At 39.7% G+C, this 26,715-nt stretch overlaps 2 protein-coding genes and 2 pseudogenes across 4 annotated transcripts in view; 3 read left to right on the top strand and 1 right to left on the bottom strand.

Annotated features, from left to right (window-relative positions):
* The window catches only part of LOC309661528 (protein enabled homolog pseudogene), a 71,126-nt pseudogene that overhangs the window by 26,152 nt on the left and 18,259 nt on the right, over positions 1–26,715 (bottom strand). The window lies entirely within an intron of this gene.
* On the top strand, positions 38–8,403 carry LOC309661504 (tripartite motif-containing protein 60 pseudogene; annotated as a pseudogene). The gene is made up of 2 exons: positions 38–3,324; positions 3,359–8,403. The product of its transcript is annotated as a tripartite motif-containing protein 60 pseudogene (transcript).
* Positions 21,584–25,927, top strand: LOC309661502 (tripartite motif-containing protein 60-like; the record flags this gene model as incomplete). Its single annotated transcript, XM_082463187.1, is given in 3 exon segments — positions 21,584–21,884; positions 21,887–22,206; positions 22,211–25,927. Coding segments are annotated over 3 exon segments (903 nt in total), but the record flags the coding sequence as incomplete, so codon positions are not given.
* Positions 25,837–26,715, top strand: part of LOC309661501 (estradiol 17-beta-dehydrogenase 11-like) — a gene marked incomplete at its 5' end in the record, with an annotated part of 29,266 nt that continues 28,387 nt past the window's right edge. Inside the window, one exon of the mRNA XM_082463186.1 lies at positions 25,837–26,006. Within this exon, the coding sequence (XP_082319312.1) occupies positions 25,837–26,006 (170 nt within the window). The remainder of the gene's footprint in view (positions 26,007–26,715) is intronic.

Genomic DNA, 26,715 nt, shown 5'->3' with positions numbered 1-26,715 from the left:
AAATTCCATGGGTTCAGAGGAGGATGCAGTAGGGGGAAGGAAGCCCCAGTTGTGGGTGTGGGTGTGACCTGGAATCTGCCTGTCACCTGGACCATACCTGCGGGAGGTGTGGGCAAGTCCTAGGGGCTCCTGTGGGATGGACCTGCTGTGTGCCAGGCACCCTGCTCACTGCTGTTCCGTTTTCTTCTCAATATATGGGCTCCTTAGTTAAGGTTTTATGTATGTACCTGTGTGGTTACTTTATGGAAGATAAATATTTGCTAGCTATCATAAGGACATATATACACAGTTTCTTTTTATACTGTAATCACCTGTGACATTTGTTTTAGTGTAATAGAGATAAGGTCAATCTTTTAAGCCCTGTTTCTTTTTCTTTTTTTTTTTTTTTCCTTCTTTTGGGAATCAGACCCCAGGGAGTTCGTTCTTTAGCCTGCAGTGCCTGTTTTGCCCAAGGCCATTCCTAGGTCTTTTTCCAGAATGGCTGTGCTCTTGTCTTCCTGTCTCAGAATAATAGTATTATTTTCATGTGTTTGAACTTGCAGCCAACTCACAACAATTACTTATAATGGTGGTACGTCATTTTTTAAAAATTGAAGTAGAGTTGATTTACAATATTGTGTTAATTTCAGCTGTATAGCAGAGTAATTCACATTACATATATATACATTCTTTTTTATATTCTTTTCCATTATGGTTTATAACAGGATATTGAATATAGCTCCTTGTGCTGTACAGTAGGACCTTGTTGTTTATCCATTCCATATATAATAGTTTGCATCTGCTAACACCAAACTCCCACTCTGTCCCTCTGCCACCCCCTCCCTTCCTCTTTCAAACCACAAGTCTGTTCTGTATGTCTGTGAGTCTGTTTCTGTTTCATAGATAGGTTAATTTGTGTCATATTTTAGATTATACATGTAAGTGATATTATATGACATTTGTCTTTCTCTTTCTGACTTACTTAGTATGATAATCTCTAGTTCCATCCATGTTGCTGCAAAAGGCATTATTTTGTTCTTTTTAATGGATGAGTAGTATTCCACTGTATACATGTGCTACATCTTCTTTATCCATTCCTCTGTTGATGGACATTTCGGTTTCTTCCATGTTTTGGGTATTGTGAATAGCGCTGTTATGAAAATAGGGATATATGTATCACTTTGAATTATAGTTTTGTTCAATATGTGCCTAGCAGAGACATTGCTGGATAATATGGCATTTCCATTTTTAGTTTTTTTGAGGAAATTCCATGCTGTTTTGCGTATTGGCTACTCCAAATTACATTTCCAGGTTGGTATGCCTTTTGAGTCTTCTGTAATCTCTAAATTTCCCTTGGAGATAGAGACTGAAGAGATGTGGACACTTTAGGATGCAGGGAGAGGGAGAGTTGTGGCTCAAAGAAGGAAGAGAGAAGCTGGCGTGGCCTGGCTGAGGCAGGAGCACACTGAGAACACTGGTCAGCCCTATGAAAAGCGTTTTTACATAGAACATGTTAAGCTTGGAAATTAATAGAAAAATAGTAGAACAAACATAATGTACCAGTTTCCAAGGGCTGCCACAACAAAACACCACACATCAGGGTGACTTCAGCAATAGAAACTCATTGTCCCAGTCCTGGAGACTGGAAGTTGAATATCAAAGGGTCAGCAGGTTCACTTTCTCCTGAAGCCTCTCTCCTTGGCTCCCAGGTGGCCTCCTCGTGGCTGTGACCTCACATGGCCTTTTCTCTGTGGGTCCCCGTCCCTGATGTCTCTTCCCCTTCTAAGAACACCCATCAGTGTTGCATTAGGACCTCCCCCAGCCGCCTCATTTTACCTTAATCAGCACATTACAGACTTTATTACCATATAGGGTCCCATTCTGATGTACTGGGAGTTACAGCTTCAACTTATGAACTGTGAGGGGCACACAGTTCAGCCCACAACATCCCATGTACACATCCAGTGAGGGATGCCCCCAGCCATCCCTACTCCTCATCACTGTGAAGCAAATCCTGCATATCATAGAGTTTTAAATGTAAATAGTGTACTCTGTGTCTTTCAAGTATAGGATGTCTTTTCATTAATAACCTTTAAAAAATCATCAGATATCCAGAATCCCAACTGGCTGCAACCATCTTTTTGTTTGGATGTATGTATTTGAATTCAGAATAAAAGCCTTGTCAAATATTGTTGATTGTATGTATGCTCTTAGTCTCTAATATACTTTTTTTCCCTCTTGTTACTATTTTCTTGAAGGAGCCTGGTGAGTTGTGCCACAGAGTTGCCCACATCTGGATTTTGCTGATTGTGTCCCCGTGCTGTTGATCTTCATCACTACTGGGAGCAGTGGCTCTATATGAAGAAGAGGATACCTAGCAACCTCGATTTCAGCCCATTAAGTAAAAGGGACAAAAGTGCCAAAGGAAGCAGAGACTGACTGGGGCTCTCAGTCCTCCTGGAGGCTGCTGTAGAGTTGAAGGGAAGGGGTAGAAATAGGCCTGTGTGGCCACAGCTCCCTGCAGATCCTGGCAAACCTACTGGCAGCCGTGAAGGAGCAGAGAGAAGGCTGAAGAGTCAGACGTTTCTCATTTGTCCCCGCCCCTGGAGAGCCAGGTTTCTCTGAAGGGAGTCTCCTCAGACAGAAACCCTCCCTGCACAATGGCCCTGGCATCTTCCCTGGCACAGCTCCAAGCAGAGGCCAGCTGCCCCATCTGCCTGGATTACCTGAGAGACGCAGTGACCACTGATTGGGCACAACTCCTGTCACCCCTGCATCCAGCAGTGCTGGGAGGGTCTCCAGGACATCTTCCCCTGTCCTGTCTGCCTCCAGCCCTGCCCTGACAAGGGCATCAGGAGAAACAGCCAGCTATGTCACATGATTGATTTTGTGAAGCAGCTCCCCAACACAAGGGGCAAGAGGAAAAGGCTGGAAGAGAAACCTCTGTGTGAGAAGCACAAGCAGGTTCTGAGCCTGTTCTGTGAGACGGACCTGGAGCTGCTGTGTCTGCAGTGCAGGGTCTCCTCTGACCACCGCCATCACCCCCTGGCACCCATGGAGCAGGCTGCAGCCTGTCACAGGAGGAGGCTCAAAGTCCACATTGAGCCCCTGAAAAAGCAACTTGAAGATGCTGAAAAGTCATTAGAAATGCAAGCCTCAAAATCATTTGAGTTGGTGCGGAAGGTGAACAATCAAAGGAGGGAACTGCACTCCGAAGTTGAATGCATTAAGCATTTCTTGGGAACAGAGCATGATGAAATTCATGTTAGGTTACTAAGTAAAGAGAAGGATGTTCAAGATAAAATAATTGAAAAAAACACCAAATATCGGGCCACAGATCCACACTGAAAAATCTGCTTGGTGAAATAAATAAGTGTTGCAACCTGACCTGGATTTACTGACAGGCAGTGAAAGGACGCACAGCACATATGGAAACCTAAAGAGCCCGGCAGCCTTTTCCTACAAATTAAAGAAGGCGGTTTTCACTCTCCCCCCGCAATATTTTGGCCTCCACAAAATGATCTGCACATTTCAGGTACATCTGACACTAGATGCTGAAACTGCTCACCACAGTCTCAAAGTTTCACAAGACAGGAAAACTGCAACATTTCGAAGGATGGAACCAAACTGCGTTCATAATCCTGAGGCATTTACTTCTCACCTAGAAGTCCTGAGTTCTGAGAGATTTAATGCTGGCAGGCATTTTTGGCAGGTAGAAGAGGCCTAGGTGACTGCTCCTTAGGTGTGTGTAAAGAATCTTTCCCCAGAAATGCGCCTATATCACCATCCCCAAGCAATGGCTGCTGGTAAATTCAGCTCTGGGGTAGTACACCTAACACAGGGGATTCAGGAAACCCATGTCGGATTGGCGTTTTTCTGGACTACGAGTTGGGAGAAATTTCTTTTTATAATTTGAAAAAGAGATCTCCTTTATATTTATTCAGTAACATTTTTACAGAAAAACTTATGCCCTATTTCTCTATTGGACCTTTTTCAAAATCACTTACAATAAGTCTAGTTGAAGATGAGTACTGAGCCCCCTAGAAGACATTGTGTATGTTCTGTTTTCTCCCTGTGTTCAGGGAACATCCTTGTAATAAACAGTAATAAACAAAAAAAAACAAAAAAAAGTTACTTCCTCGGGGAGGCCGGGCACAATCTTCACCCACCCAGAAGAAACTGATCCAAAGAGGTGACTGATTGTTCTTAGGTTTCAGAAACAAAACTACCCCTCCCCCGCTGCACCCTGTGACCCCAGCCCACCTGAAGCCTTTGGAGCTGTGCTCTTCACTCCTCTACTGCGCAGGGAAGAAGGAAGACGCGGTGGTGAAGCTTTTCAAACCAACCTCAAAGCACTAATAACGTGAAAATGTAGCTCCGGAATTAGAGAATCAGCAGAAGCCAATGACGGCCCGGTCACCTGGGAAACGACCCCGCCCCACCATCTTGCTCAGGCTCTTCCGGGTCCCCGCCCTTAGACATTGAGCATGCGCAGGCCCATCCGCGCCCACTTCCGGTGCAACCACCCAGCACCATGGCCCAGAGCGCGTTTCCAGGGACTGGCCTCTCAGGGGCCGGAGGTGTGAGCCTTGCCCTGGAGCCTCCAGACTCCTCAGAGCCTCGGACCTGAGAGGGCTGAGCTACGTGCTCCAGGTGAGCCGGGAGGGCCCTGCGGAAGGGCGGAGGGAGCTTAGCTGAGCAGGGGGCTTTCTGGGCATCTCCTGGCGCCAGACTTCGTGGTCTCTTAAGAAAAGTCACAGGTCGAATCTTGAGAGCTGGGAATCCGCCACAGGTTTAATTTCTTAGCCTGATGTTTATTGAGCCCACGCTAGCCGAGCTTTTCAACAGCTATAAGAACAGAGTAGATAATCAGTTTTGAGGAAAAATAGCAAAGAATTCAGACCATGAACCATACACTCTAGTGTCATTAACCAATGGCTGACAAAAATAAATGTAAAATCTCAAGTGGGATTTGTGGTTTGACACATGTGTGGTGGCAGGAAGCGAGCAGAGGGGCCAGAGGGCCGCATCCTCAGGATCTCGCTGTTTTAACAGTAATGAACATTGGAGAGTAAGAGGATTACATTTGAGTGTAGAGTGCTGTAGAGTTATGAAATTGATGGTCGGCATGGAGTAGAAGACGGTAGTCAGAATAGTCGGCCTGTGTATGTAGCCTGGACTGGAAAAGTGTCCCCCAAAACTGTTCTTTTCACTCCAAGGCCTGAGTCTGGAAGGTGGGGTTGGGGAGATAAGTATGGGGGAGGGGGGAACCCATTAGGAATATGTGTGGGAATGCCAGGGCACCTGCTTAATTTAAATGAAATACTCTTTATGAAACAATAGAATGGTTCCTTCTGGTTCCAGAAATTTCAGTCTTTTTTTTTTTTTTTTTGGCTGCACTACACAGCTTGTGGGATTTTAGTTCCCTGACCAGGGATTGAACCTGGGCCCTAGGCAGTTAGAGTGCAGAGTCCTAAACCCTGGACTACCAGGAAATTCCCTTTTTTCTTCTTTTTAGTCTTTTTTTAATTGGAGTATAATTGCTACAATGTTGTGTTAGTTCCTGCTGTACAATGAAGTGAATCAGCTACATGTATCCACATATTCCCTCCTTCTTGGACCTTCCTCCCACCCCACCCCCCATCCCACCCATCCAGGTCATCACAGAGCACTGAGCTGAGCTTCCTGTGCTTTATAGCATGTTCCCACTAGCTATCTATTTTATGCATGGTAGTGTATATATATCAATCCCAATCTCCTAATTGGTCTCACCCTCCCCGTCCCCCACTGTGTCCACATGTCCATTCTTTATGTCTGCGTCTCTATTCCTGCCCTGAAAATAGGTTCATCTGTACCCTTTTCCTAGATTCCACATATATGCGTTAATATATGATATTTGGTTTTTTTCTTTCTGGCTTACTTCATTCTGTATGACAGACATTAGGTCCATCCACATCTCTACAAATGACCCAATTTCATTCCTTTTTATGGCTGAGTAATATTCCATTGTGTACATGTGCCACATTTTCTTTATCCATTTATCTGTTGTTGGACGTTTAGGTTGTTTCCATGTCCTGGCTATTGGAAATAGTGTTGCAATGCATATTGGGGTACATGTGTCCCTTTGAGTTATGGTTTAGTCAGGGTATATATGCCTGGTAGTTGGATTACTGGGTCATATAGTAGTTCTAATTTTAGTTTTTTAAGGAACATCCATACTGTTCTCCATAGTGGCTGTACCAGCTTACCTTCTCACCAACAGTAGAGGAGGGTTCCCTTTTCTCCACACCCTCTCCAGCATTTATCGTTTGTAGATTTTTTGATGATGGCCATTCTGACTGGTGTGATACCTCATTGTAGTTTTGATTTCTATTTCTCTAATAATTAGTGGTGTTGAGCATCCTTTCATGTGCCCCTTGGCCATCTGTGTATCCTCCTTGGTGAGATGTCTGTTTAGGTCTTCCACCCATTTTTTGATTGGGTTGTTTGTTTTTTTGATATTGAGCTCCATGAGCTGTTTGTATATTTTGGAGATTAATCTGTTGTCTGTTGCTTCATTTGCAAATATTTTCTCCCATTCTGTCGGTTGTCTTTTCATCTTGTTTATGGTTTCCTTTGCTGTGCAAAAGCTTTTAAGTTTAGTTATGTCCCATTTGCTTACTTTTGTTTTTATTTTCATTACTCTAGGAGGTGGGTCAAAAAAGATCTTGCTGTGGTTTATGCCAAAGAGTGTTTTTCCTATGTTTTCCTCTAAGAGTTTTATAGTGTCCACCCTTAAATTTAAATCTTTAATCCATTTTGAGTTTATTTTTGTGTATCATGTTAAGTAGTATTCTAATTTCATTCTTTAACATGTAGCTGTCCAGTTTTTGTAGCACCACTTATTGAAGAGTCTGTCTTTTCTCCATTGTATGTTCTTGCCTCCTTTGTCATAAATTAGGTGACCATATGTGCTAGGGTTTATCTCTGGGCTTTCTACCCTGTACCATTGATCTATATGTCTCTTTTTGTGCCAGTACCATACCATCTTGATTACTGTAGCTTTGTAGTATAGTTTGAAGTTGGGGAGCCTGATTCCTCCAGCTCAGTTTTTCTTTCTCAAGGTTGCTTTGGCTATTCAGGGTCTTTTGTGTTTCCATACAAACTGTAAGATTTTTTTGTTGTAATTCTGTGAAGAATGCCATTGGTAATTTGATAGGGATTGCATTGAATCTGTAGATTGCTTTGGGTTATATAGTCATTTTCACAACATTGATTATTCCAATCCAAGAACATGGTATATGTCTCCATCTGTTTATGTCATCTATGATTTCTTTCATCAGTGTTTTATAGTTTTCTGAGTACAGGTCTTTTGCCTCTGTAGGTAGGTTTATTCCTAGGTATTTTATTCTTTTTGTTGCAATGGTAAATGGGATTGTTTCCTTAATTTCTCTTTCGTTGTTAGTGTATGCAAATGCGAGAGATTTCTGTGCATTAATTTTGTATCCTGCAACCTTACCAAATTCATTGATTAGTTCTAATATTTTTCTGGTGGCATCTTTAGGATTTTCTATGTATAGTATCATGCCATCTGCAAACAGTGACAGTTTTACCTCTTCTTTGCCAATTTGGATTCCTTTTATTTCTTTTTCTTCTCTGCTTGTTGTGGCTAGGACTTCCAAAACTGAATAACAGTGGTGAGAGTGGACATCTTGTTCCTGATCTTAGTGGAAATGCTTTCTATTTTTCACCATTGAGAATAATGTTTGCTGTGGGTTGGACATATGTGGTCTTTATTATGTTGAGGTAGGCTCCCTCTTTGCCCATTTTCTGGAGAGTTTTTATCATAAATGGTTGTTGAATTTTGTCAAAAGCTTTTTCTGCACCTATTGAGATGATCATATGGATTTATTCTTTAATTTGTTAATATGGTATATCACATTGATTGATTTGCATATTTTGAAGACTCCTTGTATTCCTGGGACAAATACCACTTGATCATGGTGTATGATCCTTTTGATGTGTTGTTGCAGTCTGTTTGCTAATATTTTGTTGAGAATTTTGCGTCTATGTTCATCAATGATATTGGTCTGTAATTTTCTTTTTTTGTGATATCTTTGTCTCATTTTCATATCAGGGTCATGGTGGCCTCATAGAACGAATTTGGGAGTGTTCCTTCCTCTGCAATTTTTTGCAAGAGTTTTAGAAGGATAGGTTTTAGCTCTTCTCTAAATGTTTGATAGAATTTGCCTGTGAAGGCATCTGGTCCTGGAATTTTGTTTGTTGGAAGATTTTTTTTTTTTAAACATCTTTATTGAAGTATAATTGCTTCACAATGGTGTGTTAGTTTCTGCTTTATAACAAAGTGAATCAGCTACACATATACACACGTTCCCATATCTCCTCCCTCCCGCATCTCCCTCCCTCCCACCCTCCGCATCCCAACCCCCCAGGCGGTCACAAAGCACCGTGCTGATCTCCCTGTGCTATGCGGCTGCTTCCCACTAGCTATCTATTTTACATTTGGTAGTGTATATATGTCCATGACACTCTCTAATCCTGTCACATCTTACCCCTCCCCCTCCCCATATCCTCAAGTCCATTCTTTAGTAGGTCTGTGTCTTTATTCCCATCTTGCCACTAGGTTCTTCATGACCTTTTTTTTTTTTTCCTTAGATTCCATATATATGTGTTAGCATACTGTATTTGTTTTTCTCTTTCTGACTTACTTCACTCTGTATGACAGACTCTAACTCCATCCACCTCATTACAAATACCTCCATTTCATTTCTTTTTATGGCTGAGTAATATTCCATTGTATATATGTGCCACATCTTCTTTAACCATTCATCCAATGATGGACACTTAGGTTGATTCCATGTCCTGGCTATTGTAAATAGAGCTGCAATGAACATTTTGGTACATGACTCTTTTTGAATTATGGTTTTCTCAGGGTATATGCCCAGTAGTGGGATTGCTGGGTCGTATGGTAGTTCTATTTTTAGTTTTTTAAGGAACCTCCATACTGTTCTCCATAGTGGCTGTATCAATTTACATTCCCACCAACAGTGCAAGAGTATTCCCTTTTCTCCACACCCTCTCCAGCATTTATTGTTTCTAGATTTTTTGATGATGGCCATTCTGACCGGTGTGAGATGATACCTCATTGTAGTTTTGATTTGCATTTCTCTAATGATTAATGATGTTGAGCATTCTTTCATGTGTCTGTTGGCAATCTGTATATCTTCTTTGGAGAAATGTCTATTTAGGTCTTCTGCCCATTTTTGGATTGGGTTGTTTGTTTTTTTGTTATTGAGCTGCATGAGCTGCTTGTAAATCTTGGAGATTAATCCTTTGTCAGTTGCTTCATTTGCAAATATTTTCTCCCATTCTGAGGGTTGTCTTTTTGTCTTGTTTATGGTTTCCTTTGCTGTGCAAAAGCTTTTAAGTTTCATTAGGTCCCATTTGTTTATTTGTATTCTTATTTCCATTTCTCTAGGAGGTGGATCAAAAAGGATCTTGCTGTGATTTATGTCATAGAATGTTCTGCCTATGTTTTCCTCTAAGAGTTTGATAGTGTCTGGCCTTACATTTAGGTCTTTAATCCATTTTGAGTTTATTTTTGTGTATGGTGTTAGGGAGTGTTCTAATTTCATACTTTTACATGTACCTGTCCAATTTTCCCAGCACCACTTATTGAAGAGGCTGTCTTTTCTCCACTGTATATGCTTGCCTCCTTTATTGAAGATAAGGTGACCATATGTGCGTGGGTTTATCTCTGGGCTTTCTATCCTGTTCCATTGATCTATATTTCTGTTTTTGTGCCAGTACCAAACTCTCTTGATTACTGTAGCTTTGTAATATAGTCTGAAGTCAGGGAGCCTGATTCCTCCAGCTCCATTTTTCGTTCTCAAGATTGCTTTGGCTATTCGGGGTCTTTTGTGTCTCCATACAAATTGTGAAATTTTTTGTTCTAGTTCTGTGAAAACTGCCAGTGGTAGTTTGATAGGGATTGCATTGAATCTGTAGATTGCTTTTGGTAGTAGAGTCATTTTCACAATGTTGATTCTTCCAATCCAAGAACATGGTATATCTCTCCATCTATTTGTATCATCTTTAATTTCTTTCATCAGTGTCCTATAATTTTCTGCATACAGGTCTTTTGTCTCCTTAGGTAGGTTTATTCCTAGATATTTTATTCTTTTTGTTGCAATGGTAAACGGGAATGTTTTCTTAATTTCACTTTCAGATTTTTCATCATTAGTATATAGGAATGCAAGAGATTTCTGTGCATTAATTTGTATCCTGCTACTTTACCAAATTCATTGATTAGCTCTAGTAGTTTTCTGGTGGCAGTTTTAGGATTCTTTATGTATAGTATCATGTCATCTGCAAACAGTGACAGCTTTACTTCTTCTTTTCCGATTTGGATTCCTTTTATTTCTTTTTCTTCTCTGATTGCTGTGGCTAACTTTTCCAAAACTATGTTGAATAATAGTGGTGAGAGTGGGCAACCTTGTCTTGTTCCTGATCTTAGTGGAAATGGTTTCAGTTTAAATCTTCCAACAAACAAAAGCCCAGGACCAGATGGCTTCACAGGCGAATTCTATCAAACATTTAGAGAAGAGCTAACACCTATCCTTCTCAAACTCTTCCAAAATATTGCAGAGGGAGGAACACTCCCCAACTCATTCTATGAGGCCACCATCACCCTGATACCAAAACCAGACAAAGATGTCACAAAGAAAGAAAACTACAGGCCAATATCACTGATGAACATAGATGCAAAAATCCTCAACAAAATACTAGCAAACAGAATTCAACAGCACATTAAAAGGATTATACACCATGATCAAGTGGGGTTTATTCCAGGAATGCAAGGATTCTTCAATATACGCAAATCAATCAACGTGATACATCATATTAACAAATTGAAGGAGAAAAACCATATGATCATCTCAATAGATGCAGAGAAAGCGTTCGACAAAATTCAGCACCCATTTATGATAAAAGCCCTGCAGAAAGTAGGCATAGAGGGAACTTTCCTCAACATAATAAAGGCCATATATGACAAACCCACAGCCAACATTGTCCTCAATGGAAGATTTTTAATGACAGTTTCAATTTCATTACTTGTGATAGGTCTGTTTACATTTTCTAATTCTTCCTGGTTCACTCTTGAAAAATTGTTCCTTTCCAAGAATTTGTCCATTTCTTCCAGGTTGTCCATTTTATCAGCATATAGTTGCTTATAGTAGACTCTTATAATTCTTTGCATTTCTGCAGTGTCAGTTGTCATTTCCCTTTTTTCATTTCTAATTTTATTGATTTGCTTCCTCTCTGTTTTTTTCTTGATGAGTCTAGCTAAAGGTTTATCAATTTTGTTTATCTTCTCAAAGAACCAACTTTTAGTTTTATTAATCTTTGTTATTGTTTTTCATTTGTATTTCATTTATTTCTGCTCTGATGTTTATGATTTCTTTCCTTCTACTGACTTTGGGTTTTCTTTGTTCTCTTTCTCTAGTTGCTTTAGGTGTAGGGTTAGATTGTTTATTTGAGATTTTTCTTGTCTCTTGAGGTGAGATTGAATTGCTGTAAACTTCACTCTTAGAACTGCTTTTGCTGCATGCCATATGATTTGGGTTGCCGTGTTTTCATTGTCGTTTGTTTCTATGTATTTTTTAATTTCCTCTTAGATTTCTTCAGTAATATCTTGGTTATTTAGTAGCACACTGTTTAGCCTCCATGTATTTGTGAGTTGTACAGTTTTTTTTCCTGTAATTGATTTCTAATCTCATAGCATTGTGGTTGGAAAAGATCCTTGATATGATTTCAGTTTTCTTACATTTTCTGAGGCTTGATTTGTGACCCAAGGTGTGATCTGTCCTGGAGAATGTTCGGTGTGCACTTGAGAAGAAAGTGTATTCTGCCACTTTTGGGTGGAATGTCCTATAAATATCAATTAAATCTATCTGGTCTATTTTGTCATTTAAAGCTTGTATTTTCTTATTTATTTTCTGTTTGGATGATCTGTCCATTGGTGTAAGTGGGGTGTTAGTGCCCCCTACAATTACTGTGTTACTGTTGATTTCCCCTTATATGGTTGTTAGCATTTGTGTTATGTGTTGAGATGCTCCTATGTTAGGGGCATAAATATTTATAATTGTTATATCTTTTTCTTGCACTGATCCCTTGGTCATTATGTAGTGTCCTTCCTTGTCTCTTGTAACATTCTTTATTTTAAAGTCTATTTTATCTGATATGAGTATTGCTACTCCAGCTTTCTTTTGATTTCCATTTGCATGGAATATCTTTGTCCATTCCCTCACTTTCAGTCTGTATGTGTCCCTAGGTCTGAAGTGGGTCTGTTGTAGACAGCATATATATGGGTCTTGTTTTTGAATCCATTCAGCCAGTCTGTGTCTTTCTGTTGGGACATTTAGTCCATTTACATTTAAGGTAATTATGGATATGTATGTTCCTATTACCATTTTCTAAATTATTTTAGGTTTGTTTTTGTAGATCCTTTTCTTCTCTTGTGTTTCCTGCCTAGACAAATTCCGTTAGCATTCGTTGTAAAGCTGGTTTGGTGGTGCTGAATTCTCTTAGCTTTTACTTATCTGTAAAGCTTTTGATTACTCTGTTGAATCTGAATGAGATCTTTGTTGGGTAAAGTAATCTTGGTTGTAGATTTTTCTCTTTCATCACTTTAAGTATATCCTGCCACTCCCTTCTGGCCTGCAGAGTTGCTGCTGAAAAATCAGCTGATAACCTTATGGGGATTCCCTTGTATGTTAGTTTTTGCTTTTCCCTTGCTGCTTTTAATATTTTTTTCTTTGAATTTAATTTTTGTTAGTTTGAGTAATATGTGTCTTGGTGTTTTTCTCCTAGGGTTTATCCTGTACGGACTCTCTGGGCTTCCTGGACTTGGGTGGCTATTTCGCTTCCCATGTTAGGGAAGTTTTCGACTATAATCTCTTTGAATATTTTCTCAGACCCTTTTTTTTTCTCTTCTTCTTCGGGACCCCTATAATTTGAATGTTGGTGCCTTTAGTGTTGTCCCCCGAGTCTCTGAGATTGCCTTCAATTCTTTTGATTCTTTTTTCTTTGTTCTGCTCCTTGGCATTTTTTCCCACCATTCTGTCTTCTAGATCACTTATTTGTTCTTCTGCCTCAGTTATTCTCTTATTGATTCCTTCTAGTGTATTTTTCATTTCAATTATTGTGTTGTTTATCTCTGTTTGTTTGTTCTTTAGTTCTTCTTTGTTAAACATTTTTGTATTTTCTCAATCTGTGCTTCCATGCTATTTCTGAGATTTTGGATCATCTTTACTATCATTACTCTGAATTCTTTTTCAGGTAGCTTGCCTATTTCCTCTTCATTTATTTGTTCTTGTAGGTTTTTACCTTGCTCCTTCATCTGTAACATAGTTTTTTGTTGTCTCATTTCTTTTTTTTTGATGGGTAGACTGTGTTCTTGTCTTACTGGTTGTTTGGCCTGAGGCTTCCAGCATGGAGTTTGTAGGCTGTTGGGTACAGCCGGGTCTTGTTGCTGAGATGAGGACCTCCAGGAGACCTCACTCTAATTAATATTCCTTGGGATCTGAGGTTATCTGTTAGTCCATTCGTTCGGACTCAGAGCTCACCACAGGAGCTCAGGCCTTATGCCCTGCCTGTGAACCAAGATCCCACAACCCATGCGGGGCAGCAAAAAAAGAAAAAAGAAAAAAGAAAAAAAAAGGGGCAGAACAATAACAAACAGTAAAAATTAAAATAAAATTAGAAAACTAACAAATATGTTAGAAAAAATATATATATAGATGAAATATGACCAGAAGGTAAAACAGAACCACAGTAGCAAAAATGAGGAAAAAAAAAAAAAGCTGTGAAAGGACTTGGCCATAGGGGATGGGGCTTATGTGGGGGCAGGGCTTTGGCACAGGCGGGGTGTAGGTGGCGGCCTATGCTTAAGAACCAGACAGAAAAGACCCTGGGGGGGTGGGGGGCGGGGCTTAGGGTCATCTGGAGGGGCCCTTGAGTGCCTCAGGCCTTGGAGTGTGGATGATCAAGCCCAGGAACCCAGCAGGCTCCAGTGGGTGGGGAAAACGCCATCCATGCCTTCCCTCCCCCCCATCCTCAGATCCCAGAGGGTCCCTCCCTATCTGCCCCTCCTCCGTTTTTCACCCCTCCCTCCCTCCTATGCCCCTAGGATCTCTGCAGCCAGAGGGGGCCCCAGAGGGTGGAGGACACCCCTGGGACCCCAGCAGGCTTCCCCAAACCTGATTGGGCAGGAGAAATGCCAGCTGCATTCTCCCCTGATCATCTAAAGCCCTGAGGGTCCCTCCAGGTGTGGGAAGCCCTCCCTCTCCCAGCCACCCCTCAATGGCACCGATTCCATCTGGCCTCCACCCCTCCTTCTCGCTTACTACCCCCGTGTCCTACCCGGTCACTCGGGAGTTCCTCCTATCTCCTTGGGTGTTGAGGTCCCCCCCTAGCATCTGGTAGGTGCCCTAGTTGTGGGGAGACACAAACTCTGCATCCCTCTACTCTGCCATCTTCTTTAGTCATACTTGTAATGTACTACCTGTATAGCCTTGGGCAATATTCTTAAAACCTTATATATTTAATCAGCCAAAATGCATTTGTAAAATATGGAATCTTAAACAAGGATTAGGAATCCATGACATGACAGTGTTGTTTATGAACATTAGATTGGAAGGTCAGAAGAGTTGGAAGACACATTTTCATTATTTTATACATTTCTTTTTATACCATAGAGGAGGAAAAATATTTTTCCCTCTACTCTGCTAGGTTCTTGGCTGAGACACCCCTCTGCCCTTCCATAATTAAAGATTAACAGGAGAAAAAACAAAACAACTTCAAATGCATATGATCATGTAGGAGCCCCACAAAGGAATGAGACTCAGAAGGCAGCCCGGCAAATGAGGCTTATATACCAGACTGAGAAGAGCAAAGGGATAGGGGCCTGGGTTTCAAATGGGAGGAAGGCAATTCACTGGAAGGTGAGTAGAGGAAATTGTTGGTAAAGTTTGCTCTGCCATGCAAATAAGTCAGGTAGATGAGTGATCTCTGGAAATAGAGCACTTCCAGTTACAGTCTCCCTTTCTAATATAAATTTCCCTAAATTCTTCTCTGTTTTCTGAGCTTCTGTGTCTACAGTTTCTCAAAATAGTCTGCTCAAAATCATCCTTATGCCAAATGAGCATATTTTGGGGTGGCATATTCTGTTATCCTTTAATTACAATGTAACAAAAAAGAATTTTAATGCACTAATACCTTACAGCTCCTTCAAAACTAGAATGCATGCAAACTTTCTTTGCCAAACTACTGCCATGAGCAGTTAACACCTTTTCTTCTCACTAAAGATTTAACAGTACCAAAATTTATAGTAGCTTTTAGACTGAAATAGTGCTGTCGTATATACTTTAATACAATGTTACATGATATAATAAAAATCTAGGCAGTTGAGATAGATTTCTAAGAGCTTTTTTTTACTTTGAAAATGTATAAGATCTTGTGTCTAGGAGTCCCCAAGACTATACCTAGGTACAGCTATTACTTGTGTCTAGGAATCCCCAAGACTATACCTAGGTACAGCTATTACTAGGGGGACTCAGAAATCTCAGGGTAAAGTATATTCAGACCTGTGATTAATTATAGTGAATGAATACAGCAAAATCAACAAAGGGAAAAGATGCATGAGATGAAGTCTCAGGAAACCAAGGCAGACTTCCAAAAGTCCTCTCCTAGTAGAGTCACACAGACCCACTTAACACCTCCAGCAACAAGTTGTGACAACACGTATGAAATGTTGTTACCAGGGAAGCTCTTTAGAGGCTTGTTGCCCCAAAATCTGGGGGGAACAGGTCATGTAGCGAGCCTCTGCCTAGCATGTATCAGATCTCCAGATTCCGAGAAGGAATACTGGTGGTTAGCATAAACCACATCATTTGTACCTACACTTTAGCACAGTGAGCCATTATCAGGGAATGGTGGTAACCCTTACAGAATCCAAGTTCCCAGACAGGACCCAAGGGCCAGCCTTTTTTTTTTTTTTTTTTTTTTTAATTTGTTTATTTGTTTTTATTTTTGGCTGTGTTGGGTCTTCGTTGCTGTGCGTGGGCTTTCTCTAGTTGGGGTGAGCGGGGGCTACTCTTCGTTGCGCTACAGGGCTTCTCTTCGTTGTGCTATGTGGGCTTCTCATTGCGGTGGTTTCTCTTGTTGCAGAGCACGGGCTCTAGGCATGCGGGGTTCTGTAGTTGTGGAGCGCAGACTCAGTAGTTGTGGTGCACAGGCTTAGTTGCTCCGCAAGGGCCAGCCTTTTAAGCAGGCCTTTCTAAGGACAGCAGTCTTAAGCCTGCTCTTTTAACTCTTTTTTGTACAATGCCACTTATTGAGCATCTGTTCTGGGTTAGGTACTGCATGTCATCCCCAAAGCACCATGGTGTATTCATCAACCCAGAAGTTCTCTGAACCCTAACATTCAGAGATTTTTTTTGTTTTTTGTTTTTTAATGGAGGTTTCATTATGTTGACATGGTTTATTAAGTCATTGGTCATTGGTGATTACCTCAATCTCCAGTGCCTCTCCCCAGGAAGTCACAGGTTAGGACTGAAAGTCCCAACCCTGTAATCACACCTTGATTTTTCTGGTGACTTGCCTCCATTCTGGTGCTATCTATGGGTCCTTGGCCATCACTCATCTCATTAGCATACAAAAGACCCTCTTAACACTAGGGAGATTTCAAGGTTGTTAAGAGTCCTGTGTCAGGAACCTGGGATAAAAACTAAATATATATTTATTAGGTACAGAAGTAACAAGAAGTACAGTGTGCTTAATGGTTTAGAGTTTTACACTACTGGGAAGTTAATAAGTTAGCCTGTTAATGTTTCATAGTTGGTGCCAGATGACACAAACTCCTGGGTCAGAGACAGAGGACTCTTACTATTGGCACAGCCAGCAGCATGAGCATCATGTTGTGTCAGTTCCCCATACCTCCCAAGTCCCACAGAGGTGATGTGGAGGGGCCACGCGGATGCTGTGCACACTGCGGGTTTGCAACACATTCAGAGATCCCTGAGTTTGGGGGATCCCCTTTCATAGCAAGCCTGTTTCTGGTCCCACGGGGAGACTTGAACTCCTCTTTCAAGGATGCTTTCTGCAAACACAACCCTGAGAAATGGCCCTAATGGTATAGGTATATTAGTGTAAACTGGGTGCAATAAAGTTTTATAATAAAAAAGGAGACTGTCCATATTCTCAAGAAATATTTTAGTTTACGTATTTAAGGGAAAACTGACATGATGTCTGTAATTTAAACTGTTTGAAATAATATATTCTACACACGTATATATTCATACACACTCTTGCCCTCACATGTAGTGAGAAAGAATACTGGTCAACCCAAATCTTAAAAACTGGACACTCTAAGCAAGGGAATAAGGGGGTTGACTACATTATTGTTTCAATATCGCTGTAGTTTTGAAGACTTTCAAAAGGAAAAGTTAGAGAAACCTCTGGTTGGTTTATTCTGTCCTGTCATGCCTAATTTCCAGGCAGAGTTATTCTCTCAAATAGTGGCTACTCAACCATCAGTACACTGTTCCTTTTCCTTCTCCCCCACATTATCAGGCACCATTTTTTAACTTTTTCTGCTGTTCGCATTTCACATAAAATGATGCTTGAACATAGTAAAATTGCCATGATTTCACATTTAATGCTGGACTTGTGCTTATAACCAAGGGGAAATTACCCCATTCTGACTCATCCCTTCTATGCTATCTTATTTCAGAATTATTAAAATGTGAAAAAAAATATGCATCTTAGAATTAATAAAATATGGTTGTATATACTTGTCATGCATTTTAACGTCCCTCCTGGCCCATTATAATCCAGCTCACTTTAGGAGAACATTGGGCGTTAGGTCCTGAAGGAACTTAAGCCAATTGGACTGTGTATGGCCTGCCTTCCTGAATATACATGCAGGTAATCCTCTTCTAGAGGTAAATCACACTCCCCACCCCACCTCAGCTAACACTTACCTTGAGTAGGAATTACTTGCCAGATATTCTGGCCACTGTTATCCACATGTGTGTGTTTAGATAGCAGGGTTTGTGTGGTGTGTGTGAATGGTAGGAATGGGCTGGTAGAAGGTGGGTTTTCAAACACAGACTGACTCACAACTCCTGTCTCCTTTTCCTCTGATCTAGCAGGGCTCAGTATTTCTGAAACCCTTCTATGTTAGTGTCTCATCTGTATAAATATTATTCTCTTTGACTAGGTGACCCTTTCCTTACCTTTCCCTGGGTTGAGTTGAGGCTTTGTGGAAGGAGCTTGAGTCCCCTTCTCTGGTAAGGTTTGCTGTGTGTCAGGCACTGTGGTAAGTGCCTTCCACACAGTCACTGATTCTCAATTAAACCCTCACACCAACTATGAAATTAGTTCTGGGAGAGGAATTTCAACATAGGCCTTTGAAGTCTTTTATGTATGCCAAGAATGCAGGGCCCTGACCGCCCTTCAACCAGACCATCTAATACCAGTTCATGTATAAATATTCTCAGTTGCACCTACAATGTCCTTTATAACTTCTTCTCTCTATTCCCAGAGAAATACAGATTGTATTTGGTTGTCTCTTCTCTTTAATTTTTTGTAATTGAACAGTCTCCCCACTTTTGTCTTTTATATAACATTGACATTTTTAATATTAATGTTTTTTAGTGTTTATTCATTTTGTATTCATTATTATTATTTATTTTTTAATAAAAAGCCCTTCTTGAATATCTACTACAGGCCAATGAGCAAGGTAGACTAAGAACCTACTTATCTTACTCACTATTGATGGACGAAAGAGAAACTAACCAACAAACACACACATGAAGTAGACAATTTTAGATTATGATTGCATTCTGTGAAAGAAAATAGAGGGGATAGCAAGAAAGTACAGGGAGAGGAAGACAGTCAAACTATGTGAGTAGAAACTGTTTCCTCGAGGAGATAGTATTTGAGAGAGGAGACCTGAAAGAAAACACAGAGGTGTACAAAGATTCCTGCGGAGAATGCTTAACTCCATAGCAATGACCTCAGCATCGATGAAATAGAATTTATATTTTAAGGCAGGACAGGAAAATTTAAGCATAAAATCCTCTTTCTGTGTTTGTTTGGGCCACCTCTCTCCCTCCCCAATGTGCAGGGTGCTTCTGCATTACACATAAACCAGAGCTCTTCAAAGATGGGACTGCCTGCTCAACCTTAAAGATCAATTGTTTTCCTGTTCATCTGACCCTAGCAACTTAACTTCTTAAAAGAATAGCATGCTTTCCCAACTCTGTAGGAGGTCATAGTGACTTGCTGCTCACTTTGGACATGCTTATCTGGACTATGTATCCCTCATGAACTTTATGTAAAATATCAGTATATCATTTTGATATATGATCCTTTGTCTTGAAAATGTATATGACTTTGCTTTCCAACTTCTAACAGGTGGAACAATTCTTTCTGAGGGTCTGTCTCCCAGATTATAATCCTCAGTTTGGCTCAAATAAAATTTCCCCTTTTTTCTTCTTAACTTGATTAATTAAATTTTTGTAATCACCATATTCAACCAAAAAAAAGTTAATTTTTTTTTTTAAAGATTGATTGATTGATTGATTGATTGCTATGTTGGGTCTTCGTTTCTGTGCTAGGGCTTTCTCTAGTTGCAGCAAGCGGGGGTCACTCTTCATCGCGGTGCGCGGGCCTCTCACTATCGTGGCCTCTCTTGTTGCGGAGCACAGGCTCCAGACGCACAGGCTCAGTAGTTGTGGCTCACGGGCCTAGTTGCTCTGCGGCATGTGGGATCTTCCCAGACCAGGGCTCGAACCCATGTCCCCTGCATTAGCAGGCAGATTCTCAACCACTGCGCCACCAGGGAAGCCCCAAAAAAGTTAATTTTTGCTGCAGTGTACCAAGGAAGAAAGAACGATAGGACTCAAACTCAAAGTGACTAGTCAGGATCAGTACTTAAGATTTTATATAACATGTTGAGGAGTTGAGGTTTTAAAGTGCATTCAGACACTGGAAAAATTTAATCACTGGGAAGAGAGGATATAAGTTGTCTATTCAATGGAAACTTTTGATTACTGAGTGGGAATGGATGCAAGGGAGCAAGAGTGGAAGCAGGCTGACCAGGTAGAAGGGTGGTACCATAACCAAGTGGAGAGCTGTTGGTGGCTTGGTCTAGGTTAGGCTTCTGTACTGCATTCATATACCTCACAAGGTAGGGGACTGCCCCCAAAATGTACAGAACAATAGATGAGTAGAAAAAGCAAGGGATATAGTGATTTATATCCCAGTGTACTACAAAATGAATGAAACTACTTCCATTTAAGTTAACCATTTGGATGAGCCTGCAGGTGATTTTTCTAAAACTTTAATACTTTGAAATAATGATAGATTCAAGGAACTTTTAAAGATAGTACAGAGGGGTCCCATGGACCCACTGTCTACGTTCCCATGTTTCTTAACAATATTATATGAAAACCAAGAATTTGATATTGGTCAAATGAGTACATATAGTTCTGTGACACTTATCACATGCAGATTTATGTAGCCACCACCAAAATCGAGATAGAGAACTATTCCATCTCTATGAAGTCTCTTTTATAGTCTTATAGTCACAGCCATCATACTCCCACATCATACCAAAACCATGACACCCACTTTTTGTAAAGTAGTATTTCAGAGTAACATTCAAAGATCATGACCCCTCATCTATAAGTATTTCATTATGTATTTCCTGAGAATAGAATACTTTCTTATGTAGCTAAAGTGTAATTTTAGAATTCAAGAAGGTTAACTATGATACTCTTATCCAATAAATAGTGCATATTCCAATTTTCCCCGTTGTCCCATGCTATCCACTTTATAGCAGTTTTTCTCCCTATCTAGAATCAAAGCTTAAGATCATGAATTTCTCTTAGTTGTTTCTTTAGTCTCTTTTAATGTAGAACACTCCCCCATATTTTTTTCAGTGTCATTCTTGTTTATGCAGTGTTTAAGACCATTGAATGTTCCATGGTTTCAATTTTGGTGATTATTTCCCTGTGATTAGATTTGGGTAACGGTGGGTGGGCAGAACTGTTCCATATGTGCTGTTTTTCTTCCCATCGCAGGCCATCAGTTTATCCATTCATTGGTCAGGAGGTGTTCTCTAGTCTCTACATTGTAAAGGTACTTATTTTGTCTCTCTACACATGAACTATAATTCTTAGAATAATATTTTGAGATTGTGTGAATATATTATTTCCCATGAAATTTTACCTTATAGTATTTGCAGTTATTGATGATTCTTGCTTGAATTAATTACTATATTGTGATTGCCAGTCTAGGAAATTTTGAAATTAAAAGCTTTTCTCCCCCATAGGAATGATTGCTTTCTTGAACCTGTGGCTACTTACTTGTAGAAGAAACTCAATGTTATATTTGGGTGGGCTAATTTGCGATAGAGCTACAAGCAGTGAATCTCTCTTGCCCTTCAAGTTGAGGTAGGTGCAGGGGACTCAGCAAGACTTCGGTGGCTGTCATCAGCATGCCGGTCCAGTGCAACGTAAAGCTGGTCAATCTGTGATCTCTGCAGGAAGATATCCACTTCTCACTGGGTCTTGAGCTTGAGGCAGGCCTTGCCAGAGGGAGCATTCTTATCCACCACTTTTGTTCTCAACTCAGTGGAGTTCATGACAGCCCTGGTATAGGCACAAGAGGTGTCTACTACCCCATCTGTGTGGATAACTTGAAAGATCCAGTAACCATCAACTGTGGGCACAGCTTCTGTTGCTCATGCATCAACATGACTTGGAAAGATCTAGGTGATACCTTCCCCTGTCCTGTCTGCCATTTTTGGTTTGGAGACAAGAACATCAGGAGCAAACCCAGCTCAGTCATTTGACTGAAATTGCTAATTTACTCCAGATCAGAAGGAGCATGTGGAAGGGGCAGGAAGAGAATTCTGTGTGTGAGAAGCACAATCAGTTTCTGACCCTTGTTTGTGGGAAGAACCTAGAGGTTTTATGTACACAGTGCTGTTTCTCCATTCAACACCAGAAACACTACAATTGCCCCATCATGAAAGCTGCCTCTCATCACAGGAAAATTCTAGAATGTACTGTTGAGCCCTTGAAGAGTGATATGGAACAAGTTGAAAAAGTGATAACTCTGCAAGCCAGCCAATCAGTTGAACGTGAGAAACCAGGTTAAATGTAGGAGAGAAGAAATAAATTCTGAATGTGAGCAATTTAGACTGTTTCTACAGAATCAGCAAGAGGATATTCTTAGGCAGATGGAAGATGAAGAGATGGACATTTTAACAAAACTCTATGAAAACTTTGTAACATTTACAGGTCATGCTTCCATACTGAAACATCTGCTGAGGGAGGTAGGGGAATCTTGCCATGACGTAAGAACAACCACTCTGCGGATGTGGTTAGACTACCCTTGCAAACTTGTTTGTTCTTTTTGTTCACCTATAGACTCTGGCTAATGTATTTTGTCAACTCAGCCAATTTATAAGCATGAAAGTTACCAGTATGGGAAGACATGGCAAAATTGAGTCCTTATCATTAACTTGTAATGAAATGTTATCTAAAAGAATAATTTGGAATGAGAAATATTAATTCAGATTATTGACAGTAAGAAGAAATTTGGTGTAATGTCACAAAGTGCAGAAAAAAATACACTCACTGTTAGCTTTCATATATATGTCTAAAAACAAATTCACTCTGAAGTTCAAATATATAAAATTCCTTTAACACACTCAAGATCATTAACTATGAGTTTTAATATATCCCTGCACTTCTGGTTCACTTAAGAAAAATCAGAAAATACAGTTTAGTAAAAGAAAAAAAAGAATATTTACTGATAGTCTCACCACACAGAAATAACCATGATAAGCATTTGTTATCATTTTTTAGGACATTTTAAATGTAGATATATAGTCATGCATTGAAAAAAAATTGCATACGTAAATTTGCTTTTTTTTAATTTAAAATGAACATTTTGCATGTTAATAAATATATATGTGCAACATCATTTTCAATTCTTGCATGGTATATATGTGCCACTGTTTATTCAGTTTATCCATTATTGTTAGATAATTTATTTTTCAGGACTCTTTCAGTTGCAAGGAACACAAAACTTAAACTGCTCCAGACCAAAAGAGGAAAAGTCTTAGGCAGGCTGTCCTCTGTTGGCAAGATAACTACCAGCAGTTCTGGAATAATATCCTTTCAACTCCAAGTTCAGCAGGTGGGGGAAAAGCCATGCCTTCAAATGTTCTAGTTCTAGAGTTCACTCTAACTAGACCAATTTGGATTCGACCACTGTATGGAGAGGAGGAGCTGGGTGTAACCCGACAAAATCAGAGCGATCTTACCAGAATAAGGGAATATGAAAGCTGATGGGCAAAAACAGCATCTGTCCACTACAGACATTTTCAGTGTTTGCAACTATTTGCCTTCATGGACTGTATACCCCAGGGACTATCCTTGAACATAAATCTTTAGAAACATGATTGATTATTTCCTTGGGATATATACTTAAAAGAGAAATTACCAGATCTAAGACCATGGTATATTTTTAATGAATTTTATACCTTTTGCCAAATTGCCTTCCAGAAAATGCTGCCAATTAACCTGTGCTTTAGAAAATAGGAAGTTCTGTGGAAATTTCTCTCTCACTTTTTTTTCTTAAAGCTTAGACATATATTTATGGCTTAAAAAGATTGCCAGTTTAATTATATAGAATGAAAGTATTCTGTACATTGAAAAACAACTCAAACAAATGAAGTTTCCTCATATCCTTACCATTACTGCTAGGCAAAAATTTCATCTTTTTTTACTTTGTATTTATATTAATTACTCCTAAAAAAATTTTATATACATATAAATATTGGTATTTTTATTCTGTAAATTTTCTGCTAATGTCCTTAGGCATTTATCCATTAGTGTATTGTCTTATCCATTCATAAAAGTTGTCATGTATTCACCCTTAATCTTTGTCCTATATGTTGCATTTACCTCTTAGTTAGGAGCTAATAAAGTTTAGAGTATATAATATAGAGGCCTGGTTTGTTGCCCATGTTTAAAGCCTGATTCCACCACTTTGTTTTGTGTCTTTGGGCAAGTTCTATAACCCCGCCTCTGCCTAAGTTTCCTTTTTGGGAAATGGAGATCATAAATAGTATTTATTTCACAGAATTGCTGTGAGGATTAAATGAAATAATGCATCTGAATAACTGAGGACAGTGTCTGGTATATAGTGATCAATTTTAGGTATTATTTTTGTTTGTGTTGTTTTTCAATGTACAGAAGATATACATTTTATGTAATTGAATCTAGCAATCTTTCTTTTAAGCCTTCAGTAAGTGTCTAAGCTTTAAAAAAAAAAAAAAAGGATAAAAAGAGAACTTTCCACAGCTTTCTATTTTCCAAAGCACAGATTAATTGGCAAGAATTTACTTTGTATAATTGCTAATCTGGGGACTTCTCTGGTGGCGCAGTGGTTAAGAATCTGCCTGCCAATGCAGGGAACACGGGTTAGATCCCTGGTCTGGGAAGGCCCCACATGCCGCGGAGCAACTAAGCCCGTGCACCGCAACTACTGAGCCTGTGCTCTAGAGCCCGCAAGCTGCAACTACTGAGCCTGTGTGCCACAACTACTGAGGCCCGTGCACCTAGAGCCCATGCTCCGCAATAAGAGAAGCCACCACAACGAGAAGCCCACGCACCACAAAGAAGAGTAGCCCCTGCTCGCTGCAACTAGAGAAAGACCACGCACAACAGCAAAGACCCAACGCAGCCAAAAATAAATAAATTTTTAAAAATTCATTAAAAAAAAATTGGTAATCTGTACAGGCTTAGAGAAAAACAATCTATCTGGTAATTAATGCCACTGAATTATACACTTAAAAATAGTTAAAATAGTAAATTTTATATTATAAATATTTTTGTATAATTTTTAAAAATTAATAATGTAATATTCCAAAACCCATTGAATTGTACACCTAAGTGAGTGAATTATATGGTATGTGAATTTATATCTCAATAATGCTGCTTTCTTTAAAAGCCTAGCTGGAAAAGTAATGTCCACTTAGAACATGACAAATTTCCCTTCTCTTTCCAAATGAGGGCACTATGACAATAAGAATTGCTTTGCATTTTGATTCATTCATTTGACAAATATTTACTGAGTACCTATTATAGGCCAAGCACTGTGCCAGCCCCTGGGGATTCATTGGAGACCAAAACAGTCATGGAGATTATTATAGTAAAGGTATGGGGGCCAGACATTAAAAAAATTCACCCAAATGAATATTTAATTACAAGTCCAAGATGTGCTTCTTGGAAAACTGAAGATTACCGTATAATGGGAAAATAATTTAGACTAGGGGTCAGGAAAGACCTCTTTGTGGAAATCAAGCTAAGGCTTAAGGGAAGAATAGGACTTATGCTGGAGAATTTCCCAATGAGTTCCATGAACATATTATAGTAAATAACGAACAGCCTATAGCAATATTAAATTTTAGGGGAACAGCTACAACAAAAACAAACACCCTACCAATTTTCCTAACAAGACATTTAAACCTACTCAGTTCTTACACTGATAAATGATGCTGGGATGCAGTAAATGTTCTATGCCAGCACTTCTTAGACTTTGCTGTGCCTATAAATTTTCCTGAGGATCGTCTAGAATGCAGATTCTGATTCAGTAGGTCTGGGCCAGGCCCTGAGATCCAGATGTGGCCATGCTGCCTGGCAGAGCACCACATTTAACTAAGGAAAACAGACATCGCAATTAAATAGATGCAGCAGCTTTCCTGAATGATCTTGTGAACTCTCTCTTGAACTGTTTATTTTCAGTTCAAGCAAGTTTGCTGCTGTTGGATTTCATAAAGCTTTGACTGAAGAACTGGCTGCCTTAGAAAAAACTAGAGTCAAAACAACATGTCTCTGCCCTAATTTCATAAACACTGGCTTCATCAAAAACCCAAGAACCAGGGAAGTTGAGACAGAAATGGACAAAAAAAGATTGGGGATTGCTATGAATATCAACAATTCTGTGGGTTTTCCTAAGTATTTTAATCCTTGAAACACCTGATATTCGAGGCCTTTACCTCATCTCAGTTTCAGCTTCTGTAGACTGTGGGAAAATAGGTGGAGAGACAGAGAGAGGGAGAGAATGTATATAATTATAGATATGAATGACACAGTGAAGTTGCTAATCCTTCCTTTAAGTCTGGTGGTTCTCAGACTTAAGTATACATACATTTCTCCAGGAGAGCTTGGGAACTATGTAGGGGTCCCACCCCACAGAGATGTTGATTTATTCCCTTTGGTTGGGATGCACTAGTGATGGGGAAGGGAGCCTGGACCTCTGTATGTTTAACAAGCATCATAAGTAATTCTAATAGAGGTGACCCAGGACCACAATGTAAAAAAAGGCCTTTCCTTTGGTAATCTAGAGATTATCTTCCAAAATAAGTAGCAGACCATAGTCTGTCCTTGGTTAAAAAATAAAATTACAAAGGATCGCTGCTGAGGTTTATTTTTAATGTTTCCTCTGTTTGGGAATAGCTTTAACGTTTTTGTAAACATGATGCATACTTTTAAAAAAAATTCCAACATACACAGAAATACAAATAAAGTTTCTTTTTAAATTTCCTTAAAACCCTCTATCCAGTGGAAACTACTTTCAACATTTTGAAGA

This window comes from Balaenoptera physalus, assembly GCF_965194825.1.
Source record: "Balaenoptera physalus genome assembly, chromosome: 5".
NCBI lineage: Eukaryota > Metazoa > Chordata > Mammalia > Artiodactyla > Balaenopteridae > Balaenoptera > Balaenoptera physalus.
The sequence above is the reverse complement of the archived record's forward strand: the minus strand, read 5'-3'. Positions and strand labels throughout refer to the sequence as shown.